Raw genomic sequence first — 15,319 nt, forward strand, 5'->3', positions numbered from 1 at the left:
CTCTGAGCTGACACACAATGGAAGGGCAGACATCAAGACCACTGCTGCCATTCCTTTGGACAGTTTGCTTCTGTTTGCAAAGACAAGAACATCCGAAGATGAGCAGGTGCTGCCTGCCATTCCCTGTGAAGGTCAGTCCCCTCTGTGCAGGGGACACAGCAAAAGCAGGTGCTGTTTCCTCACAGCAAACAGGCACCCACCTTCCAAGGACCATGTCAACTCAAACACTAAAAATCTACTTATTTACAGAAGTAACCCTCTCCCCTACAAAAGCTGCACAAGGTGATACAGCCTTGGATCCCTCTGAAATAAATTTTTAAGTATTTTTCTCTTCTACTGCAGAAGGTCACATGGAATCTTTTTTGATAAGAGATATACAGAGAAGGAAACCAGCAGAACCCCACTGGTAAGTGCTGGAGCTCAGCAGTAACGCTACAAAACACTCTCAGCTGATCTAAAGGGGGAAAAACACAAAACAACAAAAAGAGGAGAGAAAATCTTGTTCTTCTCTAGTTCCCTTCATATGCAGACACACTCCAGAGCTCACAAGGTGACACAAAAGGGTATTTTAAAGCCAAACATCTCCAAGAGAAAGCTTTAAGAATTTGGGATGTAAGCAAGACAACCACCTTCCAGCCAGATCAAGGTTTGTCTGTCTTGAGTAATTTTACTCATTCTTCCTACTAACAGAGAAACGCCTTCAGGGTGGGCAAGATTAAAACAGTAATTACAGTGCCAGTGATGAGTTAATTTCCATGCTCTGGAAGCATCCCAACACTGCAGGTATTTCATTTTGCTCATTAATCACAGCTTGGGTGACAGGGCTCTCCCTGGATTAATGTCTCCACGCTAATGGCACCACACGCTATTTAATGTCTAAACGCTCTATTATGAAATGGCATCGAGGTGCTGGACAGAGCTAGAACCTGGGCTTTCAGCACAGCTGGAGTGGGTTGGGAATATTTTCTATCCAAGCAACACATGTTTCATGGGAGGGGGGGACAGACCCCACCGGAGCAGCACACGTTTTGCTGGGTGGTGAGTTTTGTGTGGCTGAGAGTCCAGCCCCAGGGAAGGCACTGCCCAGCAGGTCCCACCACGTACAGCAAACAGCATCCATGGCAAGTAGAAAAAAAAACCCCCACGTGGTATTTATTTCTACCATACAACAAGCGTTTCAGGGGTACACGCAGTCGTCCAGCGGCATACACAAACGTACGACTGAGACAGCGTCACACTCAAACCAGAGCACCCTGTTCCAGTCCGTTTCTGTCAACTGCTTTTCTCAGTTGGTACTCGGAAGCCTCCGCTGCCAGTAGTAAAGTCCACCCTCCAGGCACAGTGAGTAAGTAGTTCGACCGATGATGTACACGGAGCATCAGTAGTGGGGAAATCCAGAAGGGTTCGTTTTTACTCACACGCCCCAACGCAGGAGTTTTGTTTCACACAAGCAATTCAGTGCCTGCAGCTCAAGGACAATGTTTATCTCAGGACACTAGCCGTTGAGAAGAACAAGTTGATTGCACCACAGATAACAAGCAACACCTCGCGTCTGGCATGGAACGTGGCCCCAGAGGGACCTTTTGCTGTGCTACGCAATCCACCACAGAGCAGATGATGTTTGTAACGTATCACTTGTCATGCTAAGATGTTAACAGCAATGAGAGAGGTCGAGTCAGAGGTCAGTCATCTTCCCAACACCACCTAGCTGGATCCACTTCACTTTTGCTCCTCACGTTGGCTTGATCATGTGTCACAAGGGTTTGTGAATCACAGCCACACCTGTTTGTAAGAATGGAGAGAGAGTTACTGGAGGAGCAGCTCCTGGGTTGTGGTGTGGCTAAGGTCATCCTGCAAAGCCAAAGACCAGCAACAGGCTAGCAGATGGAGATGTCTACTGTTTCCATTAAAGGTCCCTCTACTGAAAGCAACAGAAAGTGCACAAAGCTGTGAGATGAAAGCTGCAGGAGGTACAGCCTTCCAGTTCAGGAACGACCCCAGCTGATGCCAGCTCTCCCACTGACTACTTACCCGCATAACTTCTCCCTGTGCTCATGCTGGTTGGTAATAACGTCCACTTGTCTGTGATGGGGTTGTAGTACTCCACTGAAGCCAAATTGCAGGAGCCATCATCTCCTCCCACCACGTAGAGGAGACCATTCACCGCACAAACGCCTCAAAGCAGAGCACAGATGGTTAGACACAGGCTAACTCATCCCCCGCAACACGTCGCCTGCCACGTTCTGATTCATTCCCAAGCAGGTATCTCACCTTCCATTTTTATCACTTCCTTACTAATCCCCATCCCTTACATCACTAGCACATTAGCTGCACTAAAACCACACAGACAACCTGCAACCAAACGCCACAGAAAGGCTTACTGCTGTTACCTGCATTTCTTCTACACATATTCATGTCTGCTACTTGCTTCCAGGTGTTTGTCCCTGGATCGTAGACCTCCACACTCTTCCTCACTAAGGGTCCATCGTGCCCCCCAGTAGCGTACAGCAGCCCGCTGAGAACACCAACACCTGCCGAACAGAGCACAGCGTCAGCCAAACGCATAAGGGAAGGGGGTGCATGTCCCTAGATCTTATCCTGGGTACTGCCTTGGCCTAAGGCATTTCCAAAACATGAGCCACATGTGCCTCAATCACCTAGGAACATGGTCAACTCTCCACCCAACCAACACGCAGCACTACAGCAGACCTGCCCAGTAACGCCTGGCGGATGTCCTACATTCCAGGGCTGTGCCCCTTCTCAGGCAGATCTTAGTCTAAGACCAATAGCTTAGTCCCATGACATTCATTCACCTTTATTCAATTTTGGACTGACTTGTTCTCTCTTCCCTTTGCCTCTCTGACCACTTCATCCCACCCTATCTGCCATGGGGCCCTTTCCTTTCAGCCTGGTTTCCAAGTCCAGGCCCTTTATTTCTGCTTTTCCTGCTGCTTTTGTGTGACATGGCTTCATCTCTTGGATACTCTTCCTCAACAGCTTAAGGGCTCCAGTTCTTGAGGCTGCCTCTGGGTTCCTCTCCCCCCCACTCATGCCCCTAGTCATGGCAGCAGCACTTGGCACAGACAAGGTGTCTCCAGTCCAGTCCCACCTTCCCAATCACTTTCACAGACCCCTGGGCTCAATATATGGGAGTGACAGGCATCTGAAGGGTGCTTCTGCCTAATGTTAAGTAAATTAATTAATTAAAATGTTCACCAATCCGTGAGAGTTATAACTTCCAGCAACATATCTTCGATAATAGGTTCAAAGGCTTCTATTAAAATTAACAAGGCGGGATGTTAGTCAAACAGAAACATAAATCTGAATTGCATCATTTCAACCACGGCGTTAAGCAGCAGGACAGTCCCTGGGCCCTGAAGATGGGCTCGTGCTGATGCTTGAGGGAAAGGCACAGAGCTGCAAAGGCGTGTGCAGGGAGGAGACTTCCCAAGTTGGTCCCTGTGCAGCATCTCTCCTCTTTGCCATATGCAGCAAAGGAGAGCACAGGAGCAGCACTGAGATGGTGAGCTGGAAAGCTGGCACCATTCGGGCTCAGAAACATCTCCTGGTGGTGTGTAACATCCCAAAAGTGCAACATGTCACACTGCTTCAAGCCTTGTGACTGCCAACAGGAACAGGGAGCACAGCAGCCACCATACTCAACCAGTGGGATGGTGACGCCCAAAAACGGTCCAGCACCTAACCAAGACCAGGTGATGAATTAAAACTCCAGCAGGCACACCACTGGGAGACAAGAACACTGCCACGGGTCTGCCACATCACCTTTCTTCCTCAGACTGGGTTTGGCTTTGACCAGCCATCTCTCACTGCACCAAAAGGCACTGAAATGCCAACATGACACTGGGATTCACGGCTCCTCTCTGGCAAGCACTGCTAATCCATCTCTAACTGGCATAAATAGCCACCTTACTGGGCCAAATTCCTAGTCTGGCTGAGGCTACTTCAACATGCACCACCTAGGAAGAGGACAACATGTCCTAGTGTATGTCCTGGCCCCAGAGCTGATGCCTCCCAATTGAATAAGAACTTGTTTAACTGGTGAGGAAAGCTTACTGCATCTGAGCCCAGCAGACACATTTGCAGCATCTTAGGATGATGATATTTAGCTGTCTGCAAAGAATTTGCATTTTTAAAAAATACTCTGCTAATTTAAGTAAGTAGGAGAGTAAAAGTCAGAAAGGATTTAAGGCTTCTCCACCTACAAGTGCCTCCCTGTGCAGTGAGGCAGAAAAGGGACACATGGACAGGACGTCCCTGCCAGGAGGGTCAAGGGATCCCCTCGGCTGCTCCCCATGAATGCAGGTGGGCAGCACCCACACATCCACACGGCCTCACTGCCTGGATCAGGGTGACCCCAAGGATTTGGAGCCACCTGTCCTCACTCCCACTAGATGTCAGCATTGGGACTGCGATGCCGGCAGCTCGCTGTACGGCTTCATTTCTGGAGCTGTACGGTAGATCGTGCTGCAGCATCGCTTGTGATGAGTGGCACCGGGCAGACACCTGCCCAGGGGCATGTGGGTGACAACCAGAACTTGAGGAGCACGGCTTGCAGGTGGGGAACAGAAAACTACAAGGCTGTTTGGCAGGCGAGAGCATTTCTAACACTGGACTTGCTGTGCAGAGATGTACTTGCAAAGCAGCGCTCAGAGCAGCATTTCAAACACACAGTTCACTAGCAAAGGTAGTTCTCTAAAATCCATCTCTGCAGGCACAAACTGGTTTGCTGTGCTTCAACACGCTGTCAGCACCACAAGATAATCATTCTGTTCTCCTAAGAGATCACATCACGCTAGCTATAAGCGGCAAGAAGATACTAGAAACGTTTTTGACTGGATTCAAACCAACAGCCTGTGACCATATTTGCCTGACCTGGAGTTAGAGCATCAGAGTGAGGAAAGACAGTGTGGAGAGAGCAGCCTCCCAACCACCCAGCTCAGAAGGAAAAGGTGTTTCAGCCCACAGGGCAGCCTCTGAGTTTGGCTGCCCCCAGACAACTGCCACTTTGAGAAGAACCGCATGGTTTGACATCAGGGAGGACCCACTGCATGCCATGCAACGGGGCCAACACTGAGACCTTTAAAAAGAGGCTGAGGGAAGCCCTGATCACTCTCTATAACTGCCTGAAAGGAGGATGTAGTGATGTGGGGGTTGGTCCCTTCTCCCAAGTAAGTAGCAGTAGGATGAGAGGAAATGGTCTCAAGTTGTGTCAGGTGAGGTTTAGATTGTGTATTAGGAAAAATTTCTTCACTGAAAGAGTGGTCAGGCATTAGACCAGGCTGCCCAGGGAGGTGGTGGAGTCGCCATCCTTGAAGGGGTTAGAAAACCCCCACAGAGGTGGCACTCCAGGACATGGTTTAGTTGACACGGTGGCGTTGGACAGACTTAATGATCTTAGTGGTCTTTTCCAAGCTTAAAAATCCCATGATTCTATGACACATTCCCTTTTATCTGAAGGTGATTTTAAATGCAATGGGGTAAGAGATTTTTATCCCTTCCAGACAGGAACAGCCATGGAGAGGACAAGTGCATACTTGGCCTACTGTCATGTATTAAGTTAGAAATCATCAAGAGTAGAATATAATCCTTTTTAGACATTGTTCACTCCAGACCAGCTCTTGCCAGCCAAAGATACACCACAAAATAGCTTAGCAGGGGCAATCTGAGATTAATTTTGTTACCTTCACTTGGTCTGCACATCACCCAGTGCAGATGTGCTTTGTGCTGCAGAGCACCCACTGGATACTTGCAGAGAAGATCCAAAAGGCAAATCCACCTGACAGTCCCCAAATGATAGGAGGGAGGAGGTGCAGCTTGGCTTTCCAGTCCCCAGCTGAGCCCGCAGCTGGTAATTTGGAAAGATAACTCTTTGCTTACAAGTGAGATGCCTCTTTTAGCAAGGCTACTTCAAAACACTGCACGTTATTTCATTAATCCAGAAATTCATTTCAGTTTGGCAGATTTTAACTAGAGCTGCTGAGAGCTTCCAAGCAATTATGGTTTTTCCCCCCTCACGGGAAGCAGGGGGAGATAGCAGGTTGCACTTGCCAGCCCAGCAATGCCAAAACCCCTTCCTCCTTGCTGTGATGAGAGGAAAACCCAACTATCATCTGCTCTTACAAACTCATCCCAGAGCCAGTACCTGCACCGCTGCGTCGAGTGCTCATGTCGGCTACGTAGGTCCATTCGTTGGTGGCTGGGTTATACTGCTCCACGGTACTAAGGCACTGACGGGATGCGCCATCATAACCCCCCACGGCATACAGCTTCCCTGGGAGAGACACACAGGAGCATCAGCATTATGGGTGTGACTGATCAACATCATCACACCCCAGGGGAGGATGGATCCCAGCTGAGGGCGGCCCTGGGAAACGTGCCTGAACCTGCTGGGATGTCTGGGGAAGATCCTAGTGAAAGGATCTGAAGCAGACTCACAGGAAGGTGGGACTTTTGTAAAGCTGTTAAAGCTGTCAACTAAGACAAGGAAACAAGACAACACTACAAGCCTAGTTAGAAGCCAAAAGCCCAGAGGGTTTTCCAAACGACTTGTTGCCCCAGGAGAAGAGGTAACATCAAAGCACAGCCTGTTCATTGAGTGTTTTCTCCCATTCAGGTGCCACAAGGCAAGGCGTGCTTTCAGAGGTCGATACTGTACATTAATTACAACATCACATGAGCAATAAATATGCAATAGCTTCCGATGTTAATACCTGCATGGAAACCTACACCTGATGTTGAAGAAACTGGGCCAAATCCAAACCAACCAATGCCACCAGCACAGCTGAGCTCAGCCTCCTCACTCATGCCAAGTGATCACAGCTACTCAGAGTATACCATGGGAAACCCTCACACCATAGTATATCTGTCCCTCCCTACCTCAACTCAGTGACAGCTGAACATACACCAAGTGAGACTGGAAAAACAGACATCACACATGAAACAAGGCTGATGCTCCACCATGTCTTTTGTTCACAGGCCTGACTGATGCTGTCTCCTTGTCTCCCTGTATCATCCATCACCTTGTTTTGCACTTGGGCTGTAAATTCACTAGGCAGAGGGGGTTTCTTAATGTTTCTTTACTAGAGCACCTAGCACAAAGGTGTTCTGGTTCAAGACTGAGCCTCCCAGACACTACAAGAAACAATGATTATTAAGGTCCAAATGTGTAGGAAAATTCTAACCCAAATTTTTGTACAAAACCAATTTTCAACCCATAAGACCAGAGCCTGGCCACAAATGAGCTATGCAGTTCTTTAGCACATGAGACTCCCAGCAGCAAATATCATCTACAGCCTTTCCACCCTCCTGATTCCATGACGCCTGCAAGACTCCAAGAACAGACCAGCTCTTCTCTTTCTCATGGGCCTGCCTCTGACCTCTCTTCTCCTCCAGCTCCACTCATGGCCTCCTTGGGCTGCAATCATCAGGAGAGGTCTGCAAGGATCAGGTTTGCGACTGTACTCCTTCTGCCTCTTCTCTATAAACATTTCACTCTTATTTGTGCTGTGGTTTCAACCTGCCCAGTGTTAGTCAATAACTAAGGCAAGAGTGCCAGGCAGAGCAAGGCAAGATAAAGTTCCCTGGCTGGCATCAATTATTAGATGTTTTCAGTATCCACAGACATCAGATCAATCTTCATCACGCTCAGATGAATGCTGTGGATTAACTGCAGGCTGCAGCTTGCTCCCTACAGCGATACGATGAGCTGCTCTTCCCCACCACATGCCCTCCTTGTTTTTTTTATATCATGGATTCATGCAACACTTATCTGCACTTTCAAACAGAGCAAAGGAAAAGGATTTCATATGTCTCCAGGAGAAATCCATTCCATAGAAATGCATCTCTTGGGTATGTACTTAGTATTTGCTCCACATCCACATGACTGACCCATTTTAGCAAATCCCACTGACTATCACCCACCCAGCACTTCACAAACAGGGCCCCCAATTTTGAAGGCGATGCTTCCTAAATAGATAAACTTAGCACAACCACTACTACTTATTCTGGAGTTATCTCCCTCCCTCTTCTCACATAAACACATTGCACATACATAAACACGTTTCAGACAGGTCAAACCGAGCCACTCCCAAGGCAGCCTCTAACAAGGCTCGTGCCAGAGGCTGCTCTGTGCTAATCACAAACTGCAACACCACGCCAGAGACAAGGTCAAATAAAGCCCTTCACTTGCTTCAGAACTGATTTTGCTAAAGGAAGAAAAGGTTCTGACTTTGACTGCTCTCTCTCCTGGATGCAAACCACACTGCTCAGCTCCCGCTCACCCCAGTTAGGTGCTGCCAGCCGCCACCATCCCTCCAAGCATCCTCTCCCACCCACCCCGCCTGCTTCACTCCCGCAGCGCCAGCTTCGATCAGTCCCTGCTCATTTACAACCAGAGCAGATCGTGCTGTGCGTGCCTGCAAGCCTGATGTCAATAAACACAGGTTTCAGCATTCCTGCCAAACCGCCAGCTTGGGGCTGTGGGATGGGCTATGTTCCTGTTTCTCTCCCCGAGCAGCTTTCCCATGATGGGTACTCCATCCACGCAGCGTCTGCTGATGGCAACAGCACACACTGCACAATACTGGCTGGCCAGAAGCAGCCCAGAAGGAATAAGGACTCAAAAGAAATGTGCATACACCTAAAGGTGCTCGCAGGAGCCACGGGCTGGTCTGATATGGGTCTGAGGCTCTTGGAAAAGTTACACATGATTTTTCACTAAGACAGAGGAGAACATGGAAAGCTGCAGCGATTAAGTCACATAAAATAAATCTTTACCAACTAAAGATAGTCTAGAGAACAGTTCCTGCAGTTCCCTCCTATCACATTTAACCGTTCGGGCTTCTGTGTGACACAGGAACTTTTGCTTGATGGAAACGGCTGCTGATTCTCTTACCCTCCACAACTCCAACTCCAACACTGCTTCTTCTTGTGTTCATGGGAGCCACAAAAAACCACTCATTGGTTTTATAGCTATAGGCCTCAACTGATGCCAGACCTAGTTAAAAAGGGGATACACAGGTTTTCTAATTAAAAAAAAAGAGAAGAAAAAAAGATTGGTGTTGCACTTTCATCTGCCTTCCACCTCCTCCCAAGCCCATCATATCCCCCCACGCTCCTGCAACCCCATTTTCTAGCCCCTTGCCTCTCAGGCTGGGACCAGCATGTCACCACCACTTCTTCAGCAGCTGGAAAAATTGTCACCCCCACAGCCCCTGCCCTGGGACTGCTGCTCCTCTGATGTGCTGGGGACACCAAGGTGGAGCAGAGTCCAGGCACCAAGCCCAACCTTCCCTGTTTTTTCAAGCGTTTCCAAAGTCCACGTAAAGGTGGACTTCCTTCCCAGCCCCTGCTGCTCTGTACTCATCACCACCTGAGAGGGGGAGTTCAGGGTTGAACCAAGAGGCAAAGCTTTACAGCAGAGGTGTGAACTTAAACGTGCAGCTATGCCAAGCCAAATCCCAGGCACACACAGCCCGTAAGATTCCTCCCTCGCTGGCACTTCGCTCACGTTGCTATGCAAAATTTCATTAAAATCAGGAGGAAAAAAAAAACCAACCCTTTTCAGTCCAGGAAAAAGGCATGTTCATACAGAGAACAAGGCTGAAAGATCTGCATTGCTTGAGAAAAAAACAGTAATAAAGTGAGCTACTCAGTAACTACTGATGGGACAGAACATGTGGTGAGCTACAACATGCAGTAAACCCAATTTCTCTCTCTCTCTCTATAAAACCCTAGCAGAAGGGTGCAGGAGCCTCACTAAAGCTCTGCAGTCTTTGGAGGGGTCTCTGAAAATTGTGTTTCAGGTCAGACAGTGCCCAGATTTCACTCATTCACCTACCGGTGCTGCCATCAAAGCCGCCCACTGCATACAGGAGATCATTGAGCACAGCTGCACCTAAAGTGCTTCGTCTCTCCTGCATGCTGGCTATGGATGTCCACTGGTCCTTCACGCCATCGTACACATCAACTGTTCGTACCCTTAAAGATCCATTAAAGCCCCCGACAGCATAAACATTGCCAGCCATGAATACCACACCTGGGAAGAGAGGGGAGAGGTTTTTACAGAGGTTTTAGGAACAGCTCGGGCAGTGAGCATCATCAGGTGTCTGTCAGGGCATGTAAGACAGCTGGGAAGAGCAGAACGTGGGCAAGTCTCTGTGGGTTGGAGCCAAGTTGTATGGAAGGCAAAATGCACATAAATACACAGCAATGTAAAGAACAGATGGATTTTCACACCTGAGAAATTTTCTGAGGCAGAGGGGACAACAAATAGTGATCCACATTGACAATCCTCTCAGATGCCTTCAGCTGAAGACTCTCTGCTTAGAGACCTGCTCTCCATCACCCGCCCCTCAGCACAGAGAGGGCCTGACTCAGCTCCTTTGATTTTTCACTAGGAAGCCAGCAAGGAGAACTGGATCCCTGTGGGCTGCCAGGCAGCGGGATGGGAAAAGGAGGTAAAATACTGATGGAGGAGCAACCAGGAGAGATGATGAAGGGAGGACAGCAGCTATGGAGGGCAGGCAGGCAGGAGGAAGCCCTCTGGAGAGCAGGGCACCCACCTGAATGAGAATGATACGTGTGCATAGGGAACGAGGAGGAAGGAATGGCAGAACAAAAGATCTGCTTGAGGCTGGGGGCACAGAGGAAGTCTGAAGGGATAACTGAGGACATCCAGCCAGCCCTGAGGAGCTGCACTGGGAAGACAAAAAGGGCTACAGCAAAGGTTCCCTTTACCTGCTCTGCATCTCCGTGAGGGAAGCTCAGCAACCTGATCCCACCGCTCCTCCTCAAAATCGTAGCACTCCACACTGCGAATGGCTTTGGGCGCTTGTCCACCCACCACAATCATCACCTGGAGAGGGAAAAGGAGAGCTAAAAAACCTCACACACCAGTCCAGGCAGCTGCTGTCTCCAAAGAAACCATCACCCACCAGAACCTGATCAAGAGCAGCTGCCAAAACCATTCTGCAGGCCTAATAAAAGCTTCTGCATGGAGAGGGGGAGTTATCTCCCATTTAATGCATGCTAAATACAGACTCCATCAACTCTTCCTTGCATTTCCAAGGTGGAAATCCCACTGTATTTACCCCAAAAAGGGCTTTGCACCACAGCACACACAAGACTTGCTGCAGAAGTATTTTTAAGGGAAGATGATCCCAGTGTGATTTCCCCAGCCAGCCTGCTGTTTAGTCATTATCTCCATGGTGGTGCTAAAAATAATCCATGCCACTTAGCAAATCAAACCTGACAGCTGTATTGCCACCTGCAGGGAAGGCAACACTCGGGAAATCACCAGGACTATTGAGACCCAGGGTGCTGGGCTGCTGAAGGAAGCGATTTCTCAGCTTCATTAAGGTTATAGCTCCAACACATATTGATGCAAATTCAGTAATTAAACCCTAAATTCCTTACAGATAGCAAAGATCTATGCAGAGGTGATCAAGGGCAATCTCAGGAGCTCAACAACCACCCTGACAGGCTAGGCTAATGGTCCTTCTAGCCAGACTGTGTTCTCAGCAATGGCAAGCAATGGATGCTGGTGGAAAAGTGAGAAGACCTAGAAAGCATGCAGTGTGGTCCTTCCCAAATCTGCCCTGTCTGCCACCAGAAGACAAACTGCCCATGGACTCATTAACTTCCCAGGGGTGGTGGTCCCATGAGCCACCAGCTCAGCACTCAGGGGCTGCCCATCACTCCCAAGTCCCTGTTCTGAGTGCTGGAGACCAATGTACACACAGACAGCATCCAAACCACTGCCACCTACAAACAACCAGACCTGCACTTTGTTCTGAACACATCTCTACCCTCCACAGCTCCAAGAGTGAGGATTCTCTCCCCTTATCTCAGCAAATTGCCAGGAGCAAACATTACCCACAACAATCTGATTTCTGCAAGGCCAAGGAAAGCAGGATAACAGGGCCTCAAATATAGTCCAAGAGTAGATGGGAAACTAGCTTTAGCCTCTGAAAGGTGGCTGAGAGGATAAGATCATCGCTTGAGGTCATTTGGGTAATGAGCTCAACTCCAATTAGGGTTGCTTTAAAAGTACAGAGCTAGACAGCAATTTAAAGAATTCGAACTGTATGAAAATAATGGACTATTTGATCTACAAAGATGAGAACGTGTCATTAGAAAATCGAGTCTAAATTAGCAGCATGACTACTAGTTGTGTAACAGTCTTCCATGGAAAGCTGCAGAGCTTCACTCAATTACAGGTTTAAGAGATCTCACAGCAGACAGTAATCCCTCATCAGTGGGACCAACAGATGAAAGTTCCTCAGTAACAGGATTGCTGGAAGATCATCACCTCCTCCCCTTTCTTTGCAGCTGAAAAGAAAGGAGACCTGCAGAAGGTTTGGGTTTGTACTCATGGGTCATGCTATATAAGATGAACACTGGTTCGCTGTTTATTTTATCCTTTAGCCCTTGGACAAGGGTCACATCAGCCCTTCACAACAGCCCCAAAGCTGTGTTCTACCAACTTCATGTCAGTGCCAGCAGGCAGCAAGGACACAACACGCAGACACACACTGCAGAGCTGCAATTTCTCAATGGACAGTTCAATATCTAAACATCTGAACGGTCCCTCACACCACAGATCTCATACACCACCCCACAACCCAAGGTCCCTACACTCTGTGCTCAGAAAAACAATACACTGTGCTTTTGATGTTTTGCAGTCTCCAAAATGCTTCTGAATAAATTCAGTGACAGGCTGTTGAAAGGCATCATGCCAAACTGTGTTTATCTCCAGGGCACAGGGAAAAGGGTTCCTGTTGTCATTTGTTTCTTCACTAATGAAGTGGTGGCCAGAGCATCACATGCCTGCAGGATAAATGCAGGGAGTAACGGGATTATTTATTCAGTAGCTGCTTTGAGTCTGTTGAAATTCTCTTCAGACTTCCTGCCCACGGGTCGAGGTGCTGGTGCTTCCTGCTTTCAACTATGGATATGGGAAAAGAAAAGACACCTACTGTGACCCTCCTCTGCAGGGCTCTGTCAGGCTGCTACAAGCCAGCAAAACCTCAGCCAGCCCTCCAAGCACTACAGGCAGCTGCCTGCAGCTGCTGATGCTCCCCGAGTCAGCGATCCTCGAGCCCCAGCTCCAGCAGCAGCAGCCATTCACAAAAACATTTGGGGCTGACAAAATGTTTCAAGAGCAGAGCCCTGCCCCTGGGAGCAGAGATACTGCTTCTCCAAAGGGTTTGGTTTAGCTAATGTAGTTACACATCCTTGATGGGCACAGGCAATGCCAGAAGAGGGAGTAAAACACTTCAAAGGGCAATCATGGAGTTAGTGAGAAGTAAGAAATAAGTACTCAAGCTCCTTTCAAAGGCAGAAAACGCCACCAATAACACGGTGTGAGGTGATGGGAAGGGACCAGCTCGGCTTACCTTCGGCAGGCTAACAGGAGTCCTCGGCTTTGTCCTGGGGTTCTTTATCAGTTGCCTTTGATCCAGAGGAAGCAAATGGTATTTCATGGCCTCGATAAGGAAGTCTTTACAAGTATTGTTATTCTTGATTAAAGCTTCTTCTTCAACTGTCTGAGAGCACACACACATGAAAGATCATCTAAACTGAAGTACTTGGTGGCCTGTGCCACCAGGAGCTTTGTAGAAACCCCATGAAACCTAGAATTTCTCTTCCCAATATGAAAGAAAAGGCAGAGGACAGACAGAAACTTCCATGTCTTCCCAAAGAAACACATGCAGCAACATCCAAGCTCTTCGTTTCCCTCCAGGAACACTCAAGCGTCCCTTCTTCTGGGGAGTCTCAGCTCATCATCAATGCCCAGATCCCAGGAATTAACTTGTTGAGAACAATCTCCAAGTCAGACAGCATCTCACCTACCAGTCACACAGACCTCTTCTTACGCACAGAGCACGTCTTAAGCCAAAATTATCACACATGACATGTTTTCACCGAGCTAAATGTCCTGTGCTTTAGGGGAACAAACTGCACGAGCTTGTAACATCACAACCTGGGTATTTTCAGGGTGAAAAGTCCCAAGATATTAACTTCTAAATGGTTCTACGAAGAGGAGCAGGAGCTCTGCTCTCGGCATTGCCTGGCAGAGCACAGGTCACAATTACAGGAAGGTTTCAGCGCTCACACACTGATGTCTGAATCCACCCAGTTTGTCCTTTTATTCCTCTGTTTACAGACTCAGCATCATGGCAAATTACCCATCTGAGACACAGCCATTGATTAAGGAGCTACCAGCAGCTTAAGCACAAGTATTAATTAATTACTAACCTGTACAAGATAATCTCTGGGCAGAAGGGGGAGGCGAACGTGCTCCATCAGTTTAGCCATGTGCTCTAAGCGAGACTCCTTCTCGTAATTTATCCAAGAAATAACTGCTTCAAAGACCTACACAGAGAAAGTACAATTATATGGAGAAGAGAGAACAGGCTTGCAGGGTCACCTCCCCAAAATCAGAAGCATTGTGATTTTACAGTATCGAAGGGAGGAGATGGAAGGTCTCCAGGCAGCATGACCACACACAGAGCACAAGCACCATGGCAGCAAACTGGTGAGCTGACCATGCATATCAATAAGCAACTTCACATCTAGATGTGCTGTATCACTCTCAAAGCTAAGCATGTGTCCAGGACAATCATATACCCCTTGGACATTAGTACTGGAAGGCAGCCAGGAAACTTAATGAGCCTGCTGGCATTTGCACCAGGCACTCTTCATTAAATCAGCCAAAATGATTACTCCTGATAAGAGAGATCTCCCCTCCCAAAGGAGCCTGCCCCGTTGTAAGCCACTATGTTCACCATCACATTTAATCACTGCACCAGCTCTCTCTCCCCACCCCACAAAACCAAGTAGTCTTCAGGACAGATCCACCACATGCAGAGGAAAACCCCTGTCCACAGCCACACACACGTATCTCACTGCTAAAAATACCCAGATGCTTCCGCAGGGAAACAAGGGCATTGCTGGACTTCTGGTCTGAACCAAAATCCAGTTGTACTCCCAGATCCAACCGGTTCAGATAAGCATCCAAACTTTGACTCCGTGACAAACTGGGTACAAACAACCCAGGAGCCATGCAGAGCCCTGCACAATGAACAGAGGCAGGCAGAGGCATCCTACACGGGCTGCTGGCATGAATATAGATGTGCTTATGTAACAGCCACACTCCTCCCAGAAGAAAGGACTAAAAATGACACTGGGAGCAGGAGAGGCTTCCTGAAACACCCAGCAAGGCAGGGAGAGGGGTGGTGCGCCCTCAGATGCTGCACAGCAGGATCTGGATCCTTGCAGCAGAGCTTCCCCACAG

At 48.4% G+C, this 15,319-nt stretch overlaps 1 protein-coding gene across 1 annotated transcript in view; it reads right to left on the minus strand.

The window, feature by feature from the left end:
- Positions 1 to 1,324: 1,324 nt before the first annotated feature.
- The window catches only part of KLHL3 (kelch like family member 3), a 37,858-nt gene continuing 23,863 nt past the window's right edge, over positions 1,325 to 15,319 (minus strand). The window contains exons 6-14 of the mRNA XM_084268547.1: positions 14,281 to 14,397; positions 13,419 to 13,568; positions 10,759 to 10,876; positions 9,860 to 10,057; positions 8,915 to 9,016; positions 6,164 to 6,292; positions 2,391 to 2,531; positions 2,032 to 2,175; positions 1,325 to 1,782 (exon numbers count right to left, since the gene is read on the minus strand). Coding sequence (XP_084124673.1) covers positions 1,754 to 1,782; positions 2,032 to 2,175; positions 2,391 to 2,531; positions 6,164 to 6,292; positions 8,915 to 9,016; positions 9,860 to 10,057; positions 10,759 to 10,876; positions 13,419 to 13,568; positions 14,281 to 14,397 — 1,128 coding nt within the window. The 3' untranslated portion in view covers positions 1,325 to 1,753. The remainder of the gene's footprint in view (positions 1,783 to 2,031; positions 2,176 to 2,390; positions 2,532 to 6,163; positions 6,293 to 8,914; positions 9,017 to 9,859; positions 10,058 to 10,758; positions 10,877 to 13,418; positions 13,569 to 14,280; positions 14,398 to 15,319) is intronic.

Source organism: Gallinula chloropus (assembly GCF_964237585.1).
Source record: "Gallinula chloropus genome assembly, chromosome: 10".
Lineage (NCBI taxonomy): Eukaryota > Metazoa > Chordata > Aves > Gruiformes > Rallidae > Gallinula > Gallinula chloropus.